Here is a 25,681-nt window from a genome sequence, read left to right on the forward strand (position 1 = left end):
TGCTGACGGCTCTTCTGTAAATGCCAATCAGTTCCTCTCTGGTCACTCCTGGATTATCCAGGAGATTGATCTATTGTCTGCTTTATTCCTTGGCTCCTGGATCTACATTGAGAGCAGACTCGTACATGAATGATTCTGTGGTCTTGCCAAATTTTTTAGAGGAGATGATGTGCACTCTACCACTTAGTCTACTTTGGCAGTTGACCAGTGCCACTTTCATATGTGGAGCTCAAAATCAACTCCTCTGCATTGCCACACTAGTTAATATCAAAGCTCCTTTCAGTCCAACATCTTGTCACTGAGATTAAAAATTAAGACATTTCAATGAGATGATAGAATTCTGTTAGTAGTCTGAACATCAATTATTTGGCTTCTTTAGAGATTTGAAGCCTCGCAAAGTGAGTGTTAACATCTATTGGGGGGAAGAGAATGAATCATAGAATCATAGAATTGTTTAGGTTGGAAAAGACCTTTAAGATCATCAAGTCCAACCGTTAACCTAACCCTGCCATCCCACCACTAAACCATGTCCCTAAGCAATGAGTGCTGATGGTTCTCAGACTATGTGGAGATCCAGTCTTGAATCACAAATCTTCTGTGGCTGACTTTGGTAATAAGCTGAAGAGTATGTTGCCTGGAGAGGCGCATCTCTTATCGGGTTTGGATTTGCCTTGGCATTTGAGGATCCCGTTGTGACTTAACTCTAGAAAGCTGAGTAACTGAGCTTGTATGACAAGTATGTGACAGAATTACTTGTGTACTGACTGTTTTGAATGAAAGGAATTTCTTTGAAGACCCTTCAAAAAGAGGTGGCTGAAGGTGACATTTCACCTCAGTTGAACCTTGGATGTGGACATAGTCCCACAAAATTGTTTTGAAAAAGTTGTAGTAATAGCTGCATTTGCTAGTTAGTTGCTGGATTTAACCCTGTAAGATTATTGCTCAGTCAAGAAAGCTAAAAGACAAAGTGTGTGGTGGAGCGGAGCCAGATGGCAAAAGTATAGTTACATTCAGATCCTCAAGCCCCATGTCAGATTTGCTGTCCTACAACCTCAGAGGATTCATTATGGAAGTACCTTTTTTCCTGTTTGTTAGGCAGAAATCACCCTTATTAGGATACAGAAAAAGAATATGCAGAATCACTTCTGTCAATATTGATGATAGCAGATACTTGTTCTGTACTTTTAGAATATCTGAGAAGTACTTGCATGGTTGTGGACTATTCAACACTGTAGATAAGGATGGAATGAATTTTCCAACTGTATGCTGCAAAATGTGTTTGTTTTTCTAGTGCAAGTTGCTCTAGGAGTAAATTACAAAAATTGGCTTGTCAGGAGAGACACCAACCCAGAAGTATAAGGCTGGATTTATACCTGAATTATATTTTATCGCGTGTCTTTTCTACCCTTCTGGTTTTCCTTCTGCGTGGTGTTTTTTGTTGTGGTTTTTTGTTTGGTTTGTTTTTAAGAATGACACTTAATGTATATTTATGTTGTTAAAATAATTCCTAGCTGTTGTATGTTGTAGGTACTTTTTGCTGTGTGTGAACTACTTCTTTTATGGAGAGACTGTAGCTGATTACTTTGCTACGTTTGTTCAGAGAAGAGAACAGCTTCAATTCCTAATTCGTTACCACAGATTTATTTCTTTTGCACTCTATTTAACAGGTAAGTGTAGGAAACTGAAAAAATGCAAGAACTTTGTGCTGCATTTGTTTCTGTTTCTAATTATTTATTTCTATTTGTTTCTATTTATTTTAAAAAATTATTTTTAAAAAAATGGCTTCCCAGATTTATGCATTTTCAGTTTCTTTTTCCTCTTGATGTTCAAGGAAATTAGGTGTTCACAGTTCCATTTTTCCTGTGGAAAAGACGAATATAAATTTTGCATTCACTGAGAAGAAAGCAGCCTAAACGAGTAGATGATCTTGAGAAAGTTGAGCTAATAGCGCTCAAGAGAAGTTAGTATGAATTAATTTTGATTGCCAAAGAACCAGGGCTCAGTACCTGAATACATGAGTGCTGTTTTGGCAGTCTGTGGAGGTGACTTGTATGTGTAATTGCTTGTGCTGGGTCGATGCTTTATTGTGCAAGTGTTCTGCTAGGTCTACAGCAATAAGATTTACCCATGTATTTTAAACTGATTATTCAAAATGCCCGAGGCTTTATTTTATCTGCAAGACATTCAGATGCTTGGCCTCGTGGACAGATTTTCCTCCCTATCCAAAGAAAGACTTTTTAAATCCTCTTCACTAGGAAGAATAGATATAAGCTGGCAGTCTCATGGGGTATTGCTTTGTGAAAATGTAAATATAGTCCATGTTGTTTTCAGCAATGCAGTTAATATTACTTCAGCCTAAAATTAAATCAGTTGAAGACTCAGATTGGTCTAAGGGACAGGAGACTGCTGTGCCAGAAATACTAGTGAAATATATTAAGAAACCTGATCTTCATGACAAACTGTCAGTCTGTCTACTGTTGGTTTGGTGTTTTTTTTTAAACCAGATAAAAACTCTACTTGGTGCTTAGATCACAAACTTGAAACCAGCTTTGCAAGACTTGACCTTTTTCAGCTGGCTTCGGCTTGAGGAAACTAACTTAACTAATGCCTCGTGACCGCTGAAGGGTGGTGAGGGTAGAGTTGAGACAAGGCAGTCAGGAGCAAAAGCAGGAGGCAGAGCGTAGCAGAGCCCCTTGGCAGCTGTTGCATTGGGATCATGGGGTCACTGAGGGGTGTCCCCAGGGTTAAGGGTCTTCTGAAGGCCTCTGACCCCTGCTGGTGCAGGAGGTTGTCCTAGGGGAGAAAAGGTGCTCGGTTAGCTGCCCAGAACGTCTCTTTCAGTCAGTTGAATTCTCCAACACCTGCCCTTCACGTTTGTGTTGCGTGCAGCTGTATACTTCTCAGGGGGAAAGGGGCAAGCCGGTCTTTTCCTTTCAATTATTTCTGTTAATTATTCAAAACCAGCTTGTCGACCTGGTTTTGGAGTGGTTTTTTAAAGGTGGTGGTCTCATCCCTTAAAAATTGATGTCTACAATAGGACCTTGTAAGTAATGAAATGGATGCTCTTTACTGACGTTAACTAAATCTTGTGCTCTAATGAGAATGCTTCTATATGTACATTTAACTGAATACAAGCAAATGCTCCTAGCAGCAGAGGGATTAAAAACTGCTCCAAGGGAAGACAATTACTGGTATATCACAGTGCAGTGTGAATAAATATAAGATGGTACAAACTACACTTGCTTTGTTTTACAGGCTTCTGCATGTTTGTTTTGAGTTTAGTGAAGAAACATTATCGTCTGCAGTTTTACATGGTGTGTATTACCCACTTTGCTGTGGTCACTCGCATTATTAATGTCACTAGAAACAGTCGTGTCCCTATGTTCATAAAATAGCTTGCAAAAAGGGGTGTGGAAAATGTGCTTAAACTGACAGTACCATGAAATCAAGTGGTGTTGGGCTGTTTGGTAACTGTTCACCTTGCAGCTTCTTATTATTGTATCATGGGATGTGGCCTTTCAATGTAATACAAGCTGTCGTTGGTGAGGCCTTGTGCATCCACAATGTGATATGTTTCCCTTAGTAACAGGCTGATACAAAAAACATTCCTGGAGAAAGGGGTGTGCATCTCCCTCCAAGGTCTGAAGCCAAATAGTTCAGCATAGCGTGGGAAGTTGTTCTTGTGACTCAAGTGATACTTTGTAGAGGCCCCGCTGAAGTACTCTGAAGGGAACTTGATCTTACGTGGAAGATTTATTCTGTGACACTTAACAGTTCTGGTCTTCTGCTCTGCTGTGCCGCAATAGATAGTTAATCTATTAAAAGAAGCCAGTGTTCTCATCTCTTGGATTTGTCTACCCAATAAACAGCATAGTAGCTAATCAAGAGCATGAACCTTTTTCTTCTCTGTATCTTATAGGTTGAAAACTAGTTTTGTAACATCACAGGTTAAAAAAAAACCCACCCAAAGCCAAACTAAACCCAAAAAACCCCACTGAACCCCCCCACTTCTATATAGGAATGATTAGAAGCAGCAGTAAAACAGTAATGCAGTACAGCTCCTGTCTTTAAAGAACTTGAGCAGTCAGGGCATTGCACAACCTTAAAGATTTCCTAAAGCTCCAGGGATGCAGTTAACCCCTCTGTTTCTACAGTGCTTTAGGTAGCACTTTACCACCGAGGATCCCTAATTCTAGACTAGGACTTAGCTGAGCCTTGTATGAACATGTAAAAAATCTTTTACTCAAAAAAATTTACCCTGTTTGTGGGAGAACTTGCCTGACAGGGAGATGCCACTTTTCTAGGGAGAGGTGGTCTTTATCTTCTAATCTGCAAAAACAGTCCTCTTCAGATTGGCACAAGGTAAATATATTCATTTTCCTTTCCTCACCCCACCCCCCCCTTTTTTCTCCTTCTGGAAAGAGGGCAGAAAAAAATCCATTGTCAGTCATATGACTTGGTGTCTGCCCAGAAAACATTAAGGTGTGTGACTACCTAAGAATTGCAGTAAAACAGGGAAGCTGCATAGCCACTGTGTGGCAACAGTGTTTGGACAGACAAGAAGAGTAGGCATTTGGTTTTAGGTGGTGTTCCAATATCACTGTACAAAAACTAAAAATTCTGCTGTGAAGATGCTTTAATTAACCAGCAGGTAATATTTTCAGAAACCTCTGGTCAGCTCTTGCACCCCCTCCTTTCAGCCTTCTTAAGTTGTCTTAGCTGGAAGCAGACACTGCCTGCCATAGGAAAACACATGTGATAAGAGAGTTAAAGAAGTAGGACCTTCCAAGTGTTAAATTGTCCAGACATTTTGAGTGCTTAAACTTCATATTTCATGGAAAAACTCCTAGTTCTTGATTTAAAAGTTTTTGGAATATAAAATCTATCGTAGAATCTTTACTGGTAAACTTTGGTAACCACGTTATTGTACACTGGCACTACAGAATAAACATGAAGTATGTACAGTAGTGCTGAGGAAAATGACTGTTTAAATGACCATGTGCATAAAAATTGACACTTTGTTTTCACTAATCTTGAGAATTTTCATGTTTCATAAGAGTACTGGTATTCTGAGAGATATCTACATCTGTGTAACATGACTCTTTCATGAGTAGTTCATTGCCATTTTATTGTTACAGTTCTAACATGTCTGTTGTATGTAACATATACAGAATATCACATTGCTTACATTTCTTTGCTGCTTTCATGCTGAAGGTGTAGGTCTTATTAAATCAGATGTTAAACTGCATGTTAAAAAATTCTGGGTGGAGGTAAGTGACGGGGAAACCTGTTAAAGTTTCAATACTTGCTTCAGAAAGCCAGCTAACTTGTGATATACTGTATGCACACATCTCTTGCATTATCACTAGGACTCGTCTTCCCTGTGAGCTCCTAAGTAGCTCATCTAGCTGACATGCCAGTATTTATCAAGGTGTACGGATCGGTGTTTTCACTAACTGTTGTGTTGTTGCATTGTTAACAGTTCGCATGGACTCATGTCACTTTGCTGATCACTGTAACTCAATCTCATCTTGTCATCCAAAATCTCTTTGAAGGCATGATCTGGTAAGGGGACAGTAATGAACTGATTTGTAACTCTATTGCGTTGAAAGGTTGGTTCTTTTACATAGATCTGGTTAGGGAATAATTGTGGGAACAGTTAAAGCAGCACAGATTAAAGGACCATTAATGTCTGGTTGGAAGGGGAGTTGGAGCAATTGGGAGCGATGAGGTAAAGGATACAGGAGAGGAAGCAGAAACCTCTTTAACTAGATTGGCAGCCACAAGTATGATAGTTTTGAACAACCACTTCATTTACTTGCAAGGAATAGGATTGCTTGCGTACTTGGTGAAATAGCTTCCGTAGCATTTTGCTGAATGGATGAATGTCCAGCAATTCTTTTTCAATTACTTGGGAGCTTCAGGTTGCTCAGACCTATTGAAGTTGGACCATTTCGTTTGAAATCCCCAATCCAGACAGCTTCCCTACCACCTTCCCTGCTCAGATAAGTTGAGATTACTTAAAATATTTTAAGATTTTAAATCTTGGATGTTGCTGGGTCATCTTTAATGCTCCATTTCCAGCAATATATTAAATTCTGATGATGCAGTTAAACTTGATTACTTACAACTGCTCCTCGAAGAGAGAGTGTGTTTTCTCACCCCCAGCTTCTTTAGGGACAGGGTAAATTACGAGTTGAGAAAGAAGGAAGAAGCACATGGAAGATGATTTGTGTTCTTCCAAGGACATAATACTGCATGTTCTTCTTTTCCTTTTCCTGATATATATATACAGCTGGGGAGATTATTGCAGAAAAGACGTGCTTGTAGTTGGAAAGAAAACCCAAAGCCTTTGACAAAGTTTGTATAAACCAAATCTTTTCATAGCGAATCATGTTCATGTGCCAAAAACTGAACCTAGTTGCCTTGTTAGCCTACTATTTCTTATTTCCACTGGTGCCAGGCAATTTGGCAGATGGTCACGAAATCTGACTTTTAGCTTATTAATACATCCCTGCTTTGAAAAGGGAAAAAAAAAATGTTAACAGGCTTGAGTAACAAATTCAGATGCTGTCTGCACGCAAACAACACTTAGAAAGCTAACACAGGCTGCTCCAAACTGACAAGAGGAAAGAAAGGAAAACTTTTTAAAAATTTAGGTATCGTTAAATGTTACAAGGAATTTGCTTGCTTTAATGTTACCTTTAACATTAACATGTTTATATCTGTTGATTTCTGTTGTACCAGCCTTCAAGCCTGATAAGGAAGAAGCCTGTTCATGTTTTAAGCTCATGCCCCAAAATCATATTTTGACTTGAACTAACATGGATCTGTAACGGTCTTGATTGGCTGAACACTAAAACTGTATAGCTAAATACGCTACTCATGGGGGAACTAGGTGAACACATTATGAAACATAATTCCTTCTAAATACTACAGAAAAGTTTCCCAGAAAGAAATGCTGCTGTTTCAATTTTTGTCCTGTGTTTAAGTTTGGGCAGCTTTTCTTTTTCTCCATGAAACTTTGAATGTCTTTCTCTAGGTTTCTGGTTCCAATTTCAAGTGTTATCTGCAATGATATTACTGCTTACATTTTTGGATTCTTCTTTGGCAGAACTCCATTAATTAAGGTATGTACTTAGGCACTTCCTCACTAACAAGCTTTTACAATTTATAGCATTTTTGATACTTGCTCAAAAACACGTTCATGGAAAAAATACTTTCTGCTGTACTGCATGTTACATATCTTTGCTAAAAAAACAAATTGACTATCCTGTTTCTGAAGATTTGTAAGTGGAAACTGGGATTAATATGAATGTAATATTGATATTTCTGTATAATACAGTTTGAGCCTATTGCATCATCATTTATAATCACTTGCTTTTTGGATTTCATATGCAGGTTTAACTGCATGCTTACTGTATAGAAACTATAATTTGAAACAGGCTGCTAGGTCACATATACCTGTTCCTCATCTGGGCTCATTGGTGTAGCACGGAGGAGGGCTGAAGTAGTAATCTTCCTATTCCACTAGAATATGCAAGACCCTACAGAAAGCCATGAATTATTATTTTCATGATGTTGCCATGTTAACTTTTGGGTATTTTGTTGGTTCTGTTATTAAACTGCTTTTAAATGGAAAACCTGATAGAATTTGATGAAGAAAATAGCTTGCTATGCCGGTCTGTCTAGGCCTGCATTTATCTGCTGTATTAGTTTGATGGTCTGTATGTAGGAAGCTAGTGTCTCCCAAGGAGCATCCCCAGCAGTAGTTGTCTAACACCCAGGCTTCTGTTGCTATCTAAACGTGCACTTGCTAACAGGGGTCTCCAACAGAGCCATAGCGTGCTCATGCAGGTTTCCAAGTCTTCTGCTCGAAGGAGCACAACTGATTAATCAGGGACAGCTGTGGCTAGAGGCAGGCAGCAGCCTCCAAAGAGCAGGAGCAGTTCCCTCCAGCTGCCCAGTGGCACCAAGCAAATGGTGGCATTTTCCCTCCTTGCCTGGGACAGGTCCTAGCCATACTCCTCCAGTTATGTTCAGTGGCTGCAGCTGCTGACGTTCAGTATTTCACACATACCTTTGAAAAACTGGGTAGGAGCTTAGTTTTCACCAACAAGGTACAGAAATAGAGTAATAAAGGATTCAGTGATGCAACTGATGAGGCTAACGCTATCTCTTTTGTGCCTAGCTGTCTCCCAAGAAGACCTGGGAAGGGTTCATTGGAGGCTTCTTTTCCACAGTTATATTTGGATTTATTGTAAGTAACCACAGAACTTTCCTTGTATATGTTCAGTCTTCAACTTCCTGGTTTTACTTGAAATAAAATTACTGACCAATTCGGTTATCTCAAACTGCTGAAAGCCTAAGAGTTAGGGTTTTTTTTGGCTAGAGAATTCTGCCAATTCATAACTAGCTGGAAAGACTAGCAAGGCAAGGCTTGCACACTCCTGAATAGGTTTATATTGACCATTTTTGCCATTACTGTTACTATATCTGGAATTGTTTTATCTATTAGTTGCATCCTTATTTTGAAATTGAAGTCTGACAGCATTATTTATGCTTTGTAAAGTAGTACTTCTGTATTACATACTTTATAATGACATTTCTCCTGAGAAGTAGTTTATGCTGATGATATGCATAGAAGATAGTAACAGTACACAGTAACTGTTCTGATGAGTTCTGCTGACCTTGGTGATAAATTACTTATAACTGCCAAACTTGGTAGAAGCGATAGTTCAATTTTTAATGGAGAGTTTTTAACTTTTACAGAGTCTTAACTGCAAAGAAATGATAAGTGCCTAATGTTTTGGGATTTTATAATGCAAAATTATCCAGTAGATATGAATCTGAGAGATATGAAAAGGAAAACAAGTTGGGAGATCATCACTGAGCGCATTGAACGTCCACATTTGTCTGCCTTGTTGAGGCGTTCTCTAACTTAAACAGGCCAATTCTACTTCATTCTGGGTCTCTGTTATTAAAAAGATTTTTACTATCCTCAGCTTGCAATGAGAAAGCCATCCATTACAGTATGATTTTTGACTGTAACAACAAATGCCTATTTCAGGAGTCCTTGTTTTGCTTTTCAGTTTTCCTATTTTTTGGCTCAACATCAGTACTTTGTCTGCCCTGTGGAATATAACAGTGAAACCAACAGATTTGTGACAGAGTGTGAACCTTCAGAGCTCTTTCAGATGAAGAAGTACTCTGTGCCGCCATTGCTTCAGGCTATGTTGGGATGGGTAAGGAAAAAACCAAGGCTTTGGTTAAAATTGAAATTGTACTTCCCAGCTTGAATGGTTTTCTAAACCCCTTTAGAAAGGTATGTGAATGCTGGTGTGGCTTGAAGGGTAAGAACTGAATCGCTACCATGAGCCTTTCCGTTGCTTAGGCAGAGGAGGTGGTCACCCAAGCAGAATTGAAATGCAATGCTGGAGTCACCCGAGGAAACCCGCCTGCGTTCTTGTGGCCTGTACTCTCTTTGTGCTGGAAATGGATGTCACTTAAACATTTTGCAGACAAACCTATTTTTGAAGAGCAACCTTTACATTTTTGTGGAACGTGGACAAAGTCTTGTCATGGCCCAAATTAGTAGCAAGCTTAAGTGATCTTGCAGAACGTCATTCCGTTTTGCTAGTGTGTAACTGTTAGGATTGGACTCTCTTCACCACATAGCACCTTGTTAGTGCCATTACTTCCATGCTGAGTGAAAAAGGAGTACCAGTAATGGTTCCTTGTAATGTAGTCACCAACCCTTTTCCTCACACCCAGTCTGCAAATTCTTTTAAAGTGAGCTGTTGAATCTTTACCTGTCAGGAAACAGGTCATAGATTATCCTACTATACAAAGCAGTGCTTCTGAAGTCACAGGCTCCAGACGCGCTCCAACAGGAAGAGAATACCAAATAGAAACAAAGCAGTCTGTCATTATCTTTCCTTTAGGGCAAAGAGAAGGTGACTGGGATAAAGGCAGAACAAGAGGGTTCTGCAGCGCTCCCCTCGCCTGCGCCATGGCTCGGCATGGAGGGCGAGCACACAGCGCTAGGGAAGGCAGTGGGCTTTACCTGCGGTTAAACGGTGCAACACTGAAGGAGAAAAGTCGATGTGTTTACAAGAAGTAAGCACAAAATGGAAACTGTAGCAACCAAAGCATAAGACTAAAAGTAATTAATGGCTACAGTTGGTACTTTGAAAAGTAAGATTACCTCTAGAAGGAGCTCTGATATTTTCATACCAAATGAATGTACCCTTGCTTCAGGGACTACGGGGTTGATTGAAAATGTAATAAGGATTGTTCTGCGCAAAAACATAATGTGGACTGAGCAGAGAGAACTCTTGCTGTGTCCAGCTATATTGTTTATGTTGGTAAAGGACAAGGAGATGGAAACACCCAGCTCTGTGCCGGTCTAATGGAGAGCTTTCAATAACCCTAAAAAGAGATGGTTGTTCCACATGCACTTCTGCAGTACTTTTGCCAGGCTCTAACAAGCCTTTTGAGGATAGATCTCATTTTAGCACTCTTTCAATAAAGTAAAATTGAATCTACTTGTTTGGGCAACAGCCTGTTTTTTTATTTTTCCCTCCTACTCGACTCCTGATGTTGTCTCTTAGAAATATGACTACATGTTATGTTTGGAAGATGTTTTGCTTGGTGTCAAAAGATGTCGAGCCTTGTTCTCCCAACAAAATTGACTTAATTCCAACACATAAGCTCTTCTGTTTGACCAACTGAATAGTTTAGCCTAAAAGAAAGGTGTCTTAAAATAACTGCACAAAGCAGTCAACAAGTTAATTGATGTTGGCCAGCTATGATGCAAGTCAGAAACACAAGGTACAGGGTTTTTCAGCTACAGATTGTGTTTATCAAGACTTTACGGGTGAGGTGGGCTCTGTTTTCAGGGATGAGGCCAGCGTAGCATTCCCTCAGAGGCTGGAGCTTGTACCATTGACTTGAAAGTGCTGAAAGCTAAGTTACAAAAAAAAAACCCACCCCACAACCAACCCCAAAACCAGAAAACTGAAACAATGCAAAAAAACCCCAAACAAAAACCACAACAAATCCAAAACACCCTTTTTTCTAATCTGTGTCAGGAAGGAAAACAGGTACCTGTTGCCAGTGAAGTCTCTTCTCTGCAAGGACTTGAACAGATCAAAACAAATTTCAAGTCTGTGAACAGGCTGAGGGGAATAATATCTGTTTAAATGCAAACCAAAAAGTATTAATGGGGGTAAATCTTCTATCTCCCATTATTGCTGTATGTACGCAAAGGTATGGCAGACTAGTGCAAAATTCATATCTGTCTCGTGAGGGCACTTGAAAGAAGTGACGGTGAATTGCGTGAAGGTGACAAGTTTGTGGAGAGTATTGGGCCACGTACTAGAGCAGTACTAAGAATGTGCAGAAAGCTCCTTTGTTTACAGAAAATGGAGCTGGAAAAGCAGAGCCAGGAAAGATCAGTGTCTCCCATCATACGTTAGTAGTTATATTCCTTATGCTCAGCTAAGGGGTTGGCTGAAACCACATTGTTTGTTAAAATTAACTGCTCTAGCAACCCCAAATACTTCATCCTGTTCACAGCAGCTTTCTACAATGTGTCTACTTTTCCTTTCTTTACAGTATTACTTTGTGTCAGGAAAACTGGAGCTTTGTGGAAATTCGCACTGAGATGGCCCCGTTTGAAAATATTTAAGCTTAAAATGCCTACAATCGAACATATTGAAACACAATGCTAATTATTTTTCTTGTAGGAAACAGTGAATATGTACCCATTTCAGATGCACAGCATTGCCCTGTCAACATTTGCCTCATTAATTGGGCCATTTGGAGGATTCTTCGCCAGTGGATTTAAAAGAGCTTTCAAAATCAAGGTGTGTAATGACTCCTGTAAGCTGGTTTTGTTTTGGGTTTCTCTTTGAATTAGATAAATTGGTGGGTTGGGTTTGTTGCTTTTTTATCATTCATTGTAGTACCTAGCGTTTCTACTAAGGTGCAATGATGTTTGAACTGGTTTTTAGCATCAGCAGCAGTATTTAGTTTTATCAGACATATGTATGTGTTATTCTTAAAACTTTGCGTGATCAACATGTGACTTGTGTTGGAAATCTACGAATAATTTGGTTTCATATTTTGGTTGATAATTACTCTTCCAAGTCGTGTTGCAGAAGTAGTTTTGACAAGCGAGGTGTGAGATACTATACTTGACATGAAAGGCAATCTGTAGATGCCTAAGAAGCACCAACGGTGGTTTACCCTTCAGACTGTGGCTGGCTGTGCTTTACCGATAGTGTTTGTGTCGTACGCAGATGCTGACGTGTCAGGCTCACCAAAGCATGGGGTGTTTGGCTGCCTTTGCCAGTACAGTGCCGCCTTGTAACGAGAGTGTGTATTGGCAAACGATGTGACGTGCTAACCTCTGTTTATTGCAAGGTGTGCTCTGTCGCTTGTGGCAGTGTTGTCCCTGGCTGGTATTAAGTGGCAGCAGGAGTATGGGAAGAGGGCAGCCCCAAATTTTCTCCCGACCTTCTTTATGTCTTGGTAGGACTGCTGTAATTCTTATCCTGTTGCTTGTTGTTGTTCTTCTTGTTGTTCCCTATGTCCACCAGTTTTGGCATGTGCTTTGCACAGAAGCATATAAACCTCTCTGTTTGTGCTGAACTCCCATACACGTGCTTGTACTTACCCCTCTTTCTTATGCCGGTCCGAGCAGCTTGTCTGGCACTCTGCTGGCTACAGCCTCGTGCGCTGTCGTACCTGTACGTCCAGGTAGCAAAAGACTGTGTCTTTTTTTTTTTTTTTTTTTTTTTTTTTTTTTTTTTTTTTTTTTTGTGTGTGTGTGTGTGTGAAGAAGGACTTTGGGGTGAAAAAGGCTTCTGAAAAACAGCACTTATTCTCAAAGTAGAACATTAAAAGATTGATTTTTTTTCAATTATTTTTTTTTAAATACTTCTGGACCCCAAGGTGGTGACCAAAGGACTATCAGGAAGACAGGGATATTGTGGAATAGTTATTGAAGGCAGTGGGTAAGTTAGGTTGGACACTCTATGCCTGCCCAGCCAGCACTGGAGGGCTGGAGTGGCACTGGCACAGGACTGGTTTAAGTTGATGGCAGTCACCCCACATAACTAAGGTCAGGGTTTTCACACAGCAAGTACACAAGTGAGTGTGGATGACAAAAAGGATATATGTGGGTAGTTTGACTGATAAAGCTGTTCTACAGACAAGATCAGGTAACACAAAGGTAGTGTATTGAGCTTTGTTTGCATCAGAATTTTTTTAAGTAGTGATATTTTTCACTACAGGGTGTTTTGATTCTGTTAAATATATTTATATTGTGTGCACACATTATGGTTTTTAACTATGGATACCAAGAACTCAGTGGAAAAAACCAGCAGGGGGGTGGGCAGTATGACTTGGAAAGCCAGTGCTAGACAGTGGAAAGAGTCCTGAGGTTACTGCTTCTCTTGTAGCAAATATATATTCCCTGGTAACAAGTGCTTCAGCAGCAGCTACCAGTAGAGGATAAAGCAATAAAAGTATTAAAGAGGAGAATTAGATTCTGCAGAGGGAAGAAACGACAGCCATTAGCTTAAGAGGCTTGCTACAAAATGAAGTGTATATATAGGCACGCGAGCGTACTCAGTACTGGCAAACCTGCACCTGACCTACCGCTGTCCTCCTGTGTGATACTGTGGACAAGTTGCTTCATCTCTTCTTTCTCTTGTCACCCCTTGACTCACCTTTGCGGTTAAAAACTTCTTTAGCAAAGGCGGCTTTTGCTAACTTTTGGCTCAATGCAGTGAAATCATAACTTAATTGCGGCCTTAGCGTGCTGCTGTCAAGTGATACAACGTTAGTGTGTTTTATCGGAATCACTGACTGATTTTTTTTTTTTTTTTTTTTTCCCCTCCCCCCGCCCTCCCTGTCCTTCACACCCAAAAGGACTTTGCAGACACAATCCCCGGGCATGGTGGGATAATGGATCGCTTTGACTGTCAGTACTTGATGGCCACTTTTGTTCACGTCTATATCACCAGTTTCATAAGGTATGGGCTTTTTACAATATTAACTACGTAAGCTTGCATAGGAGCTGTACCATAGTTACTTCATACAAATTGTGTTTTGCATTGTTAGCATAGTGGAGATTGCCGGTTTCTAAATCTGATTTATGCAATGATTTCAAATACAGAACTATTAAGAAAACATATGTGTCTGCCTAGGATTTGTGTCGGGTTCAAGCTATGCCTTAACGTTTCTGTGCCTGCTGTGAAAGGTAACCTGTGTACCCTACATACCAGAAAGTTTTGTGAAGCAGCCTCTTAGAAGTTTTACTAGAATTTACTGATTACAAGGAAGTATGAGGATGGGGTTTGGGGCAGGAGGCTGCTGCTGCTGCATGTGCTTTCCCTGAGTAGTTCCTCCAGAGCCAGTAGGTTGCAAGACTGCAGTTCTTCCTGTGAGTTTCAGTATTCCTGTTGCTTGATGTGGCATTTTCTGTTTAAAATGAAAACACTATGGTTAAAGAGAGGAGACAACTTCTTAAAAATACTGCTCGTCTTCCCTGAACCACACCAGCTTTCAAGAAGAAATCACGGGAATGGCAGTTCTCTTACAGTCAGTCAGTCATAGTTCCCGGGGCAGGGGGATCAAGGAGCTGTAGGTGTCCAAACTGACACATGCCCTTAGTTTTGTAAATGCATGTGGCTAAATAATTGTCAGGTATCTAATCAGCAACAGATTTTTCACCTCTTAATTTGTCCATCTTAGAAGTAGACTGTAAATAAGTGACTAGCTAAAAGTGAGGCTGTTATTTAGAAAAGCTTGGTTTAATTCGCAGTTTTCTTTATCGACTTGGCCAACTTCCCATTTAGTTCAGTAGCACACAGCTTATCTGGCAACAGATACTAAACTAATACAGATCTGTTGATGGAAAATGTTGATTACAGTGATTAAGGATGAATCGGTGGTTCTTAGTTGTCATAAGCCTTCTTAATATCCCCATTTGACAGCAAATATAAGAAATCCTTTTTCAGTTCTGTTCAGATGGAGATAAGGAGTATGCTTTGCCAGTAATGCTTGTCCATACATGCTGAGGAGATAAACTGGGAGAAATCCATAACTTGGTGTCCCCAAAAGAGGGAAAGCATTGTTTGTGCAGCAAGAGGAAAATGGAAAGCTGTCAAAGTTTCTTTAGAGCTGCTGCTCACACACAAAAAAACCTTTCTTTTTTCATTTGCAGGGGTCCAAATCCCAGCAAACTACTGAAACAGCTGTTGATACTTCAGCCTGAGCAACAACTAAGTGTGTATAAAACCCTGAAATCTCACCTTGTTGAAAAAGGGATCCTGCAGCCATCTCTGTGAGGGTACTTCGTCATAACGGAGGACTAGAAGAAACCTCCGTTTACAAGAAGCCTGTGGAAAAGCACTGCAAATGTGCACATAGATAACAGCTAAAGGAAGAGTAGTCTGTGGTCTGGAAGAGGTGAATGTTTTCTGAAATGAATGTGAATGCTGTGACTTCCTGTTAGGACACAGAAGATCTCTTACTCCTAAAATAATTAAAATGCTTGCAAAGTAACAGTAAACGTGCTGTATATTTTAGTTCCTGAAGTGGATAGCAGCAGTCTTCCTTCAGCACCCAGCCTGACAGGATTTGTATTTAACAAAAAAAAGTCACTTAGTTTTTAATGAGTTATTTAATATTGTGTATCTTAGCAATACTGGTTTGGTCTCCAGCGGTTACTGAAGTGTAAACAGATCAGGCAGGCAGTCACTTTTATGTAGCCCAGTGCTGAAATTACCATTGGCCAGAAAACACATGTTCGCCGGGTCAAAGAGGTACTCTCAGCCTGCTGGATCACACTACCTGTATTTACTAAATTGCTATGAAGGTTAAACTTAGCTCTGTTTTTAAACAAACAGCTTTCTTATGGAACTATTTCATGCTTTCAAGAGAAAACTACCTTTACTGAAGCATACCTGGGCTGTTTGGGCTGTGGGGCTGCTGGTTTTTTGGTTAATGTTACAGATTATAAACAAGCATCTACATCAGAGAGTAGAGATTGTCTGAGAAAATGGGATTCTCCAACCCAGTAAACAGATGGGGGAGAATCTGGAGTTTAAGCCCTTGGTTTCCACAGCCAGTGTCAGAAGACGGTAATTCAAAGCCTTATTCCTTGTGCCTCTTAACTACCGCGGAGAATGGGGGTATTTCCTTCTTTTTTAAAAGCACTTTGAGGTCCTGAGTAAAAAGTGAAGTTTAAGTTTTATTAAGGTGTTATGCTGTTTTATTAACGTGTTACTCAGCGAGGGCAGAAACTTTTATCTCATGAATGTGCACAGTACAAGACAGGATGCACGGTTCTGCTGCTGTGCGTGTTGTTATTTATTAAGAAGATGCTCAATTAAGCTTGGGTAACTACACAGGTGTTTGGAGGATTTTTATAGAAAGCGGCTGTTCTGTAGACTTAGTGGGGCGTATGAGGAAAGCTGATGCGCTGTAATTCTCAATCCTAGCTGTTTTCTAACTTTTTTCATCATGTGACATGTCTTGATGCAAATAAAAGTACAAACTTTTCTTGAAATGATAAAAATGACTCCTGTACAAATAGAAAGCACAAATGCCAATTTTGTTTTGGTATACTGTAACTTGATGCAATTTAAGTTTTCCTACTAATTGTAAATAAGTTTCTCCCGTGCTGAACATACAGATGCCACACGTGTGTGTGTGTGTATATATATAAAATATTAAGAGGTGTATATATATATTAAAGGTGAAAATTTTAAACGGTTGGTGCTACTTGAGGATAGAACCACAGAGAAAATCACTAGGGTGGGTGATAAGCTGTACCTGTAAAATCCAGGCTGCTTTGTGTTGAATGCCGTGCAGCTGAGACCACCGTGCACTCTGTTTCGCACTTAGGCCGTGGTAGCGTGTGTACAGCTTATCTGTGGAAAAGCGCCCCTGTACGTGGCTGGGACACGGCATCCGGGGCTAAAGTAATTCCTGTTTGGCAGAATTAGGTGATGTCTGACCTGGAGAGCACAGTGCTGTACCAAAGGAATGCTCCAAGGGGCTTGTCCCGCCGACAGTGGCCCTGCGACTTGGCTCATGGATTGGAGGCGACCAAATTTCAGCCTTTCTGCCGGAAGGGCAGCATAGCCTGAGGCGAAAAGGTAGCACAGCCAGGGAGCGGGACACAGGGAAAGGCGCTGGAAAAAGAAGGGAAGGGGAAGTGAGAGGGCGACCAAAGTAGCATACCTGGAACACTAACTTTTAGGTGAGGCTTTGGTTATGTATGGGACGTTGGTAGATGCTTATGAAAGAACACAACTGTACTGGAGCTGGTGTATCTTTATCCTGGGTATTTAAAAAAAATTTAAAATTTTAAAATTATATATAGAATATATGTATAGAAAGGTAATTGTTACTTTGGAAATTTGAACTTTTTAGTGTAATTTTATAGCATGTATAATAAGGAAGTTTAAAATATATTTTGGCATTTAATACAACAGAGCATTTGAAATTAATTGCTATCTATTTGCACAACAAAGTTCAACACTGCAGTTGTGCTGTTCAACGTTAAAATGAAGACGGGATCGCTTGTGAAGTCACTCATCAATTTTCTGCATGGAGTAATAGCTTCCCGCTGGCTTAGGCTTGGTGTAAATACGGCTCAGCAGGACCCGTCACCGTGAAGCGACAACTACGCTTGCTTACTATGAAGTGCATTTACCCCGCCCTGTTAGTTCCAGCACTGCAACGTCATCAACAGGAAAATTTTTTACACCAGTGATTCTTTTCACTTGCACTTTTGTTCCAAGTTGCTATAAGTACCCGTTGAACAAAAAAAAAAATGTATATTATGTAAATATTGTAAATGGTATGAGCATACAATGTCTGGTTTAGTTTGACTGTTCAATCTTTCACTGAAGCAGGAGTTGTGAAAAAAAAAAAAAAAAAATAAAACCCGGACAGAAATCCTCCTGTCTTGTATTTCCTACAGCATGCACAGCGGGCAGAGATTTCTTAACAACAATTCATGTTCCTTTATATTTATTCCTTAATGTTGTGTTCTTAGTAGCAAAGCCTGCTATTAATTTCCTACCTTTTGCCCCTCAAGGCTTCAGGCCATCCCTGGCTGTTGCTGCCAGCAACGTGTACGATGTGCCGCATCTCCGAAGGCATGCAAGCTTGCCGGCTTTTCCAAAAGGCGCTTGCTCACTTCACCATCGCATGCTCCCCCCTGCCCCGCCCCACGTGGATGGTGCCCGGTGTGCCCGCTTACCTGCAGCGACGCTTTCGTGGCCCTCTGCAGCTACCTCCCTCCGTGCAGGAAACGCTGTGGCCTCCACCACATGCCTGTGAGGGGCTGGAAGCGGCTGCCGTGGGCGCCGCGGCCTGATCCTGCCTCTCCTGGTTCTCCCCGTGCTCCACAAGCCGGAGGAGAGGCCACTCAACTGGGCCAGTCCTGGGAGTGCTGGGGTTAATTCCCACCAGTGCTGCTGGGAGGGCGCTTCCCGGGAAGGCCAGGCAGGACTTTCTCTGGTGCCTGGGCCCCCGCGGAGCCAGAAGGGTGGCACTGCTGCTCCTGGCCACCACTGGTCCCTCTTGCTGCCACACCAGGCTTCTGCAAAGAAACGGCAGAGGGGGGCGGGCATGGCAATGCCAAGGCTAAAGCTCCTGCATGGGGGAGGCTCTGTGGCTCCTATTCCCGCCCTGCCACGTTCTGCCTCTGGAAACATGAGTAATCTTTCCATTTTCTTGGTGTCAAGGGTTGTGAAATTTTCTTGTTTGAGAACCCCACTTCCCATTCATTACCCCGGTGCTGCTGGCACAGGCCTGTCAGTGTTCACCGCGCGTGGGGACGATGGGGCGGCAACTGCCTCTCCCCTGCTTTCCTGTTCCCTCCCTTTCAAGCCTTGGCTCCGAGGCCCTTCACCCCCTGCAGCCTCAAAAAGCCAGGTAACAAATGCATCTCGTTTCTAAATTACAAAGATGGCTGTAACAGCTGTTAAACACTCACCATCAGGAACTCAGGTCTGTGCCATGCACCTCCTCAGACTTGAGGAAACTACTGGAGAAGCAGAGGGAGAGCTTTCCCGTAGCCTGCATCTGCTTCCTGACGCTCTCCTGAGGAAAGGAAGGGGAAAAGTTAGCAGTGAGTTTTCTCCTGCTGGACAGACAATGTTTTGGACTGCTACTTGCACAGAAACAGGGAATTTTTACCTTCAACAGACGAAGCCCTTTCAGGGCGCACTCGCTGAGGCAGCTGCAAGGAGCTGCTTTCAGGGGTACCAGCGTAGCAGTGGCCTGGCCGGGCAGCCAAAGTAGTTCTTGTTCGTGCAGTTGCGGCAGAGAGAATTAGTGGCTTTTGGGTTTTTTTAAAAACGTTGACGTCAGTTGTCCTACATAACTTTTAAGCCACACTGCATGGAGTCCCTTTGTCCAGCCTGTCCTAGAACCTGCACGTAGCTGAGGTACGATTGCTCTGTCTCTTGCAAATAGTTTCTCAATTATAAAATGAATACTCAATTCCATGGTTTAGCAATCATCTCAAATTGAATAAACTTAGACGTGAGGCCTGTGTCTGACAGGATTCCAGAAACAGGCAGTAGAGGCAGCGTCGCTCCTAAACACAGAATCGTGGAACTGTAGAATCATTTGGATTGGAAAAGGCTCTCGAGATCATTGAGTCCAACCATCGACCTAACGCTGCCGTGTCCGCCATTAATGGGGTGAATACTACAGGCACTGTGATTTGTTCCTTGCGTACCTATCGCACCCTGGCTTCCCAACACTGGTGCTTGTTCTGCGCGTTGCAGGGACGCGTTCTGGTCTCTAAAGGCACAGGTGAGAAAGCCCGGTATTATTAGGATTTCGTTAGCACAGACATGTCTTCTGCAAGTGAGGACGAAAAGGCAACATATTCCCATAGGGAAGCCAAGCTATAAAGCTTCAGCCCCATTTGATTGCCACCAGCTCACTCGTGCCTGCCGAAGTCGAGGTGCAACAGCAGCAGTTTGCTTCCTCAGGTGGTTGCTGCTCCCGTGCAAAGCGACCGGGCCGGCTGCCCCCCACCCCCCCAGGAGGCACTCACGTTTTGGGCTAATCCCATGGCAGGTTTCAGGGCAAGAGGATAGGGTTTTTCAATTCTGCTGAGAGGGCCCCACTCTTTGATCACAGGAAATTAAATACTTATGCTATCTGGCAGGAGTTGTGCACGCCTCTAAAGAAAACATAGCGAGAGCTCTAATTGCCCAACGGTGGCTCATATGAGCTCCGTAACTGGGGGTGACCCTTGGGGGTTTGTATGTACTCGAAGGGCGTGTGTAGCTCTGCGGACTTTGACCTTGCTGCTGGTGTGACAAACTGAAGTACCCGCCAAGCGTAGGCTACCCCGAGACAGCGAGAAGCAAGCTCTGCCAGACTCCATGCTGTGGCATGTCCCGCTGCACCGCAACAAGTTTCTGACTTCAGCTTCAGAGCTCTGTAAAGCTACAGGCCAGGTCCTTTCGTCCTGCAGCAACTAACATGCAGCAGAGCAGCAGCAATGGGCAGCTGACTCATAGTCCTTGTGAGGAAAATCAATGTGAAAACCAACTCATCTGCATTTAATCTAATTGTGCCCAAACTTTTCTTTGTACAGCGCCCTTCAGGCTGACTTTCAACCCCGGCACAACTGGCACTAGCGATGCTGTAAGGTGCCTCGCCTACCGCATTGCAATCCACCTGCGTTATACCTGAGCCCAGCAAACAGCGTCCTGCCTGCTGCTGGGTTTTCTCAGACACCTGCCCCAGAATATTAGAAAAAAAACCCAAAACTGGGACAGAAACCCTCCGCCTGGCAGGGGAGGCCCGATCCCCCTTGCTGCCTGTCTTGCAGAAGCCTTGTGTCAGTGCAGGTCTGGTCAGGAGCTGCCCGCCTGTGCTGGGCCACTGGAGATGTCGGGGCTTTCCCTCAGTGCGTCTCTTCCTAAGCCCCCCCCGGGGTAAGTGTGCAGGCTCTAAACCGGGCCAGACCTCACGCTTCTAGTCAAGGAGCTGCTTTTCTTTTTTTTCTGGAACAATTGCACCCAGGGAGCTTGTAGCATACACTGGGCAAATAAATTAACTTGTTTTTCACGTACTGGAGGAGAAAAAACCTGTGTTTATCTTGAACACAGCCAAAGAGCCATAAGCAGATGATGGAGGCGGGGAAGCTGCCGTTCCAGAGCAAGTCCTTGACAGGACTGGGGTGAAACCTTGAACACCGAGTTCATTCAGTGCACGGGTGGCAACACAGTGGGGCAGATCCTGTCCCCCTGTGCCTTCTGCCCCTCTGTGCAAGGCAACGTGCTGCGGTGGAGCGGAGAGGCTGAGCCCCGAGACATAGGGAGGCTCCTGGGTGGTGCAGAGGACACGTGAGAGGGGACGGTGTGGGCTGAGTGGACATGAAGCAGGGTCTCCGTGCCATGTGGCCAGGCAGCGAGTCTCTCAGGGCACGATGGCTCTCGAGGCGATGGCTTCTCAGCCAACCGACAGTAAACCTCTAGGGCTTCTTGCCCAAAGGATCCTCTGGATGCACAACGGGGTTGAGGCAAGCCTGGACAACACTGAGGTTTGTTAGATAACATCGGTATGTGGCCTAGGATGAGCTGAAAATTATGGGAGGCCAGGAGAATACTTGGAGCATCCTAAATACCTGCTCTGGCCTTATGCTTTCGTTGCCATCTGCTTACGGGTCAGTGTCGGACACAGGACACTCAGGTCAACCTGTGGTTGAACTGAACACAGCCCTTTTTGTCATTGACCTTCTGTCTCTTGCCTAACTGTTGGTCTCCCTTTTTAGGCTCAGTTTGTAAGACTCAAACAGCCCTAACAGGGTCAGGCTAAATAACAACCGTGTGTCACCTGCAAACAGCCCCGCTTTGTGGACCCAACTGCACAGTTTGCAGCCAGCGACTGCAACGCATGGCCATCGCTCCCACTGAACTTGTGTTTTCCCTCTTTTGAACAAAGCAGACTGCATAGTCCAAAGAAACAGGCTTTACTTTGTCCACAAGCGTTTCACCAAGCATCTGTGGGGAGCAGCGGGGCCTGAAGCCGTGCCTGGGCTCAGCGCAGCCCTGCCAGCAGGGCCAGGGGTGCCACTACAGGTCCCCCACTGTCCACTGCATCCCGCCCAAGGACCTTGCCCGGGCACCGTCGCTGGGCTTGGGCTCTTGCTCCGGCCTGGCAAGGTGGGAGGCTCCATGGGAGGAAAAGCCTTGTGGCCAGGCGTGTTTCCCTGCAGCGGGCAGAGACTGGGCTTGGCCACAGCGGGGTGGCAGAGGAGCGCAGCGTGGCTGCGTCTGCAAGCGACAGAAGCGCGGCAGGGGCTGCCAGCACCCGGGCACCATGCAGAAGTTATTGGGGACAGTTCAGCTGGAAAGAGCCACACTTAAGCAGGGTGTAGGTGGCACATAACTGCTTGTCCTACTCCTTTTCTGAGGGACAGTGGGATCACAAGCTCGCTGTTGGTCATGGTGCTGGTTTTTGCTTTTTGTTTTGTTTTTGTTGTTCCAGCTGCAGCAGCCAGAGCAGGCTGCCTGGTTTCTAGGTGCAGGAGGGAGTGTCCAGCATGCACAAAAGACCCCTTCTGCTCCACTCAGCTCATTTGGAGGGGCCAGCCCATGCTGAAGCTCTGGACTACAAGAAACACACCGGCCAGCCTGAGTGTTTTTTCAAGTGGGCAGAATGACAGGGGGAAGTTTTAAACATGCAGCCTAGAAGGGATGCCTGGATCACCCCAACAGACTCAGTCTGGGGAAGGGATGACTTGAAAGGGGACACACAAGAGAAAATAGTAGAAGGCTGTTACAAAGAGGAAGGCACTAGATGAGAAGGGATGTGATTAGATAGGGCGAGACTGCCGACACAGCTAGAATAGCAATGCTGTCACAGTTTGGAAAAAGAACTGGCAAGCCTGGATGGTGAAAGCAGCTCCGGTGAGAGACACCACAGCAGGAGGGCTGGAGCTGTGAGGGGGAGCCTGCATGGGTACCATAAAACCAACACCTTCACTGTGCCTGCACCGAGGCTTGGGTGGCCAGCTTCCCAAATGACTTCTCTCAAACGACTGCCCCTATTCACAGAGAGGGATGTTCATGAAATCTGTAATCCCACATGCCTGTGCTTTTCAGGAAAAAGACATATTTGACTTAATGGGGATTAAACACAGAGGTTGCTAATGTAAATGTGAATATTTCAGGAATGAAATCCCTTCAACTAATATCACCTGTGAATTTACAAGGCACAAATTAGTACCTCTGCAGGTAACTCCTGCAATGGCTGACAAAAGAAATGCTATGCCCTGTCATGCTTCCCGACTACCCTTTTCTTTGCCTCCTCCTCAACGCCCCCCTTCAGCCTCCAGCTCCAGTCTCCTTGCAAATGGCCACATCTGGAAGGACCAGCTCTGCAGACACCTTCTGCAGGGCACTGACCCCTTGCAGAGAGCACCTGCCCGCTCAGCCACCAGCAGCCTCAGCAGGGTATGACAAAAATCCACATTTCTAGTAGGTAAAGTGGTGATGTTATGGTCACAGAAAAGATTATTGCACTGAAGCCTCCTGAGGCTTTAGTAGCCAAAAAGCAAGCAGCTGGCGAGCATCAGGGAGCACCAGGGAGAACAGGCTGCCCATGAGCCAGCTCCACCGAGCACGACGGCTTCCAGGCGGTGGAGCTTGGAAGTAGGGCCCTCCCCTGCCAGGGGATGTGGCAACGCTGAGGGCTGGGACTGCACAACCACGGGTGGCCTTAAGGGAGATGCTGCAGCCTCCTGCTGCTCGGTGCTGAAGAGAGCAACAGCCCCGTAGCTGAGGCCATCTTAGATTATGATTGCCCTGATAGAAAAAAAAAACCACAACAAAAACCTCATATAAATAGCTTAAAAACATAGAAGCTGTAAGACTCCGGAATGTTGTGGCACCTGTCATCCCAGCCAGTCTCCTATTAACACCCACAGCAGCAAGGACCATGCGGTCAGTTGGCTGACCATGCAGCCAAATTGCAGAGCATGGCAACGCGTACGCTAGCTGATGCTCGGTGCTGTGTGTTGCAAAGCTTTCCCTGAGTAACTTGTGATTTTATTTTACTTCATATTTTCTTACTGATTTATTACCTTGAGTTAAGAGTTAAGATAGAACCAGTCTGCAACAGCATGTTGTGCTACCAATTATTTTTTCTGGGTGTGGGCTTCAGGAAAAACCCAAGACAACAAGGTACGCCATTAGAACAGGCAGTGTTCTGGAAACCCTATTCAGTAGTGTGGAGTAATCCTCAAAAAGCCAGTCAGCAGTTTGCAGCATTATGATCTGTTTCCATGATCTGAAAAGAGGTGACACCGACAAGCTGTGCATTAGACTGACATCTCTATCACTACTGCCCTCTCCCTTCCTCACGCCCTTCTCCTGCACACCGTGCGCTGGAGCCACCGACCGCCAGCCCTAGGACCCTCAGTCAATTTTTGCTGTCAGTACTATGCATGTTGACCTTGAACAGCCTGCTCCTTGCGTAGCTGCCTTTCGACCCTGAGACCCGAACAGAACAAGGTTTCACCCAGATTCTTTCCCATTACATTTTTGTAGTTGCCCACAAGGTTTCTGTCTTGCTTAAGCAAAGGAAGGGGTGCAAAAAGAATGGTGAAGGGGGATGTGCTGCCAGGAATCGCCCATTTATCTGCCCACTGTCCTCCAGACGTGCTAGCCTGCGGTGCAAGCCCTGCTGCAAGTCCTGGGGAACACACGGTGTGGTGCGCTGCGCTTTTTTGTGGTGCTCAGGCGTGTGTGGTGACCTTTCCCTGCTTCCTGTGTTCACAGAACCGCAGCCCACGGTGCAAGCTGCGGTGAAGGCAGGGTCACCTGCAAGACCGGATGGGAAGACCAAAGCAGAATGGTGCGACCATGGCAGGGGCAGAGGTGGGGGAACCCGGAGGTGGGGTTTAGAAAGGGGAGACAATGTCTAGTTTGGTTTTTCATAACAAAAATACTAGTAAGTTTTCAATAGTTTTAAGCCCTTCAGAGTGTCCAGTTTGTGCCCTGGTTAAATGTGGGAGGTGCTGCTCCTCATCAGCAAGCTGGCTCTGAGTGCTACGGGTGCTGTGTGCCCGAGGTGACTCGTTCATAAACCTCGAGCAGCAAGTAGCTTTGCTAAGCTGTTGCTTATAACTGTTTATTTTTTGCGAGTTTTCCAAATCGAATTTTAAGAAATAGCTGCTTTCTGGACAGAGGACACGCATGTGGAGTTGAATAAATTTCCCAGGCTGAGCTTCTTCACAGAAGACAAAGCGCCTGGCATTGGATGGTCTCCACCTGAGGTCTGTTTGCTGTTCATTAGGTGACCACTCAGTTTTACTTCATTGGGGTGAGCAGCAAAAAGCACCTGGGCTGTGCTCTAAAGGAGGAGCTTCCCTACTGCCCCATGTTTGACTGGGAGGGGAGGTGCTAACACACCAGGGAATTAGAAGGGCTTCAGAACCACCAGGTTTTCAAAACATTCAGTATGGTGGCATTCGAAGCTACCTGAAACTCAGGTTGAAGATGAGTCTTTTACTGTACTTCCAAGAGTGTGTTTAACTCTCACTCCTCAGAAGAAATGCTTTATAAAACTCACGGCTGTCTCAATTACAGGCTATTAATTTTATTCCCAGACCTGATGT

At 43.8% G+C, this 25,681-nt stretch overlaps 1 protein-coding gene across 1 annotated transcript in view; it reads left to right on the forward strand.

Moving 5' to 3' along the window:
- The window catches only part of CDS1 (CDP-diacylglycerol synthase 1), a 25,622-nt gene extending 10,260 nt beyond the window's left edge, over positions 1–15,362 (forward strand). Inside the window, exons 4-12 of the mRNA XM_035895557.1 lie at positions 1,528–1,667; positions 3,256–3,314; positions 5,483–5,565; positions 7,043–7,130; positions 8,192–8,260; positions 9,093–9,245; positions 11,751–11,870; positions 13,942–14,045; positions 15,239–15,362. Coding sequence (XP_035751450.1) covers positions 1,528–1,667; positions 3,256–3,314; positions 5,483–5,565; positions 7,043–7,130; positions 8,192–8,260; positions 9,093–9,245; positions 11,751–11,870; positions 13,942–14,045; positions 15,239–15,362 — 940 coding nt within the window. The remainder of the gene's footprint in view (positions 1–1,527; positions 1,668–3,255; positions 3,315–5,482; positions 5,566–7,042; positions 7,131–8,191; positions 8,261–9,092; positions 9,246–11,750; positions 11,871–13,941; positions 14,046–15,238) is intronic.
- Positions 15,363–25,681: the final 10,319 nt, after the last annotated feature.

Source organism: Egretta garzetta, unplaced genomic scaffold, assembly GCF_000687185.1.
Source record: "Egretta garzetta isolate BGI_Z169 unplaced genomic scaffold, ASM68718v1 scaffold615, whole genome shotgun sequence".
Taxonomy (NCBI): domain Eukaryota; kingdom Metazoa; phylum Chordata; class Aves; order Pelecaniformes; family Ardeidae; genus Egretta; species Egretta garzetta.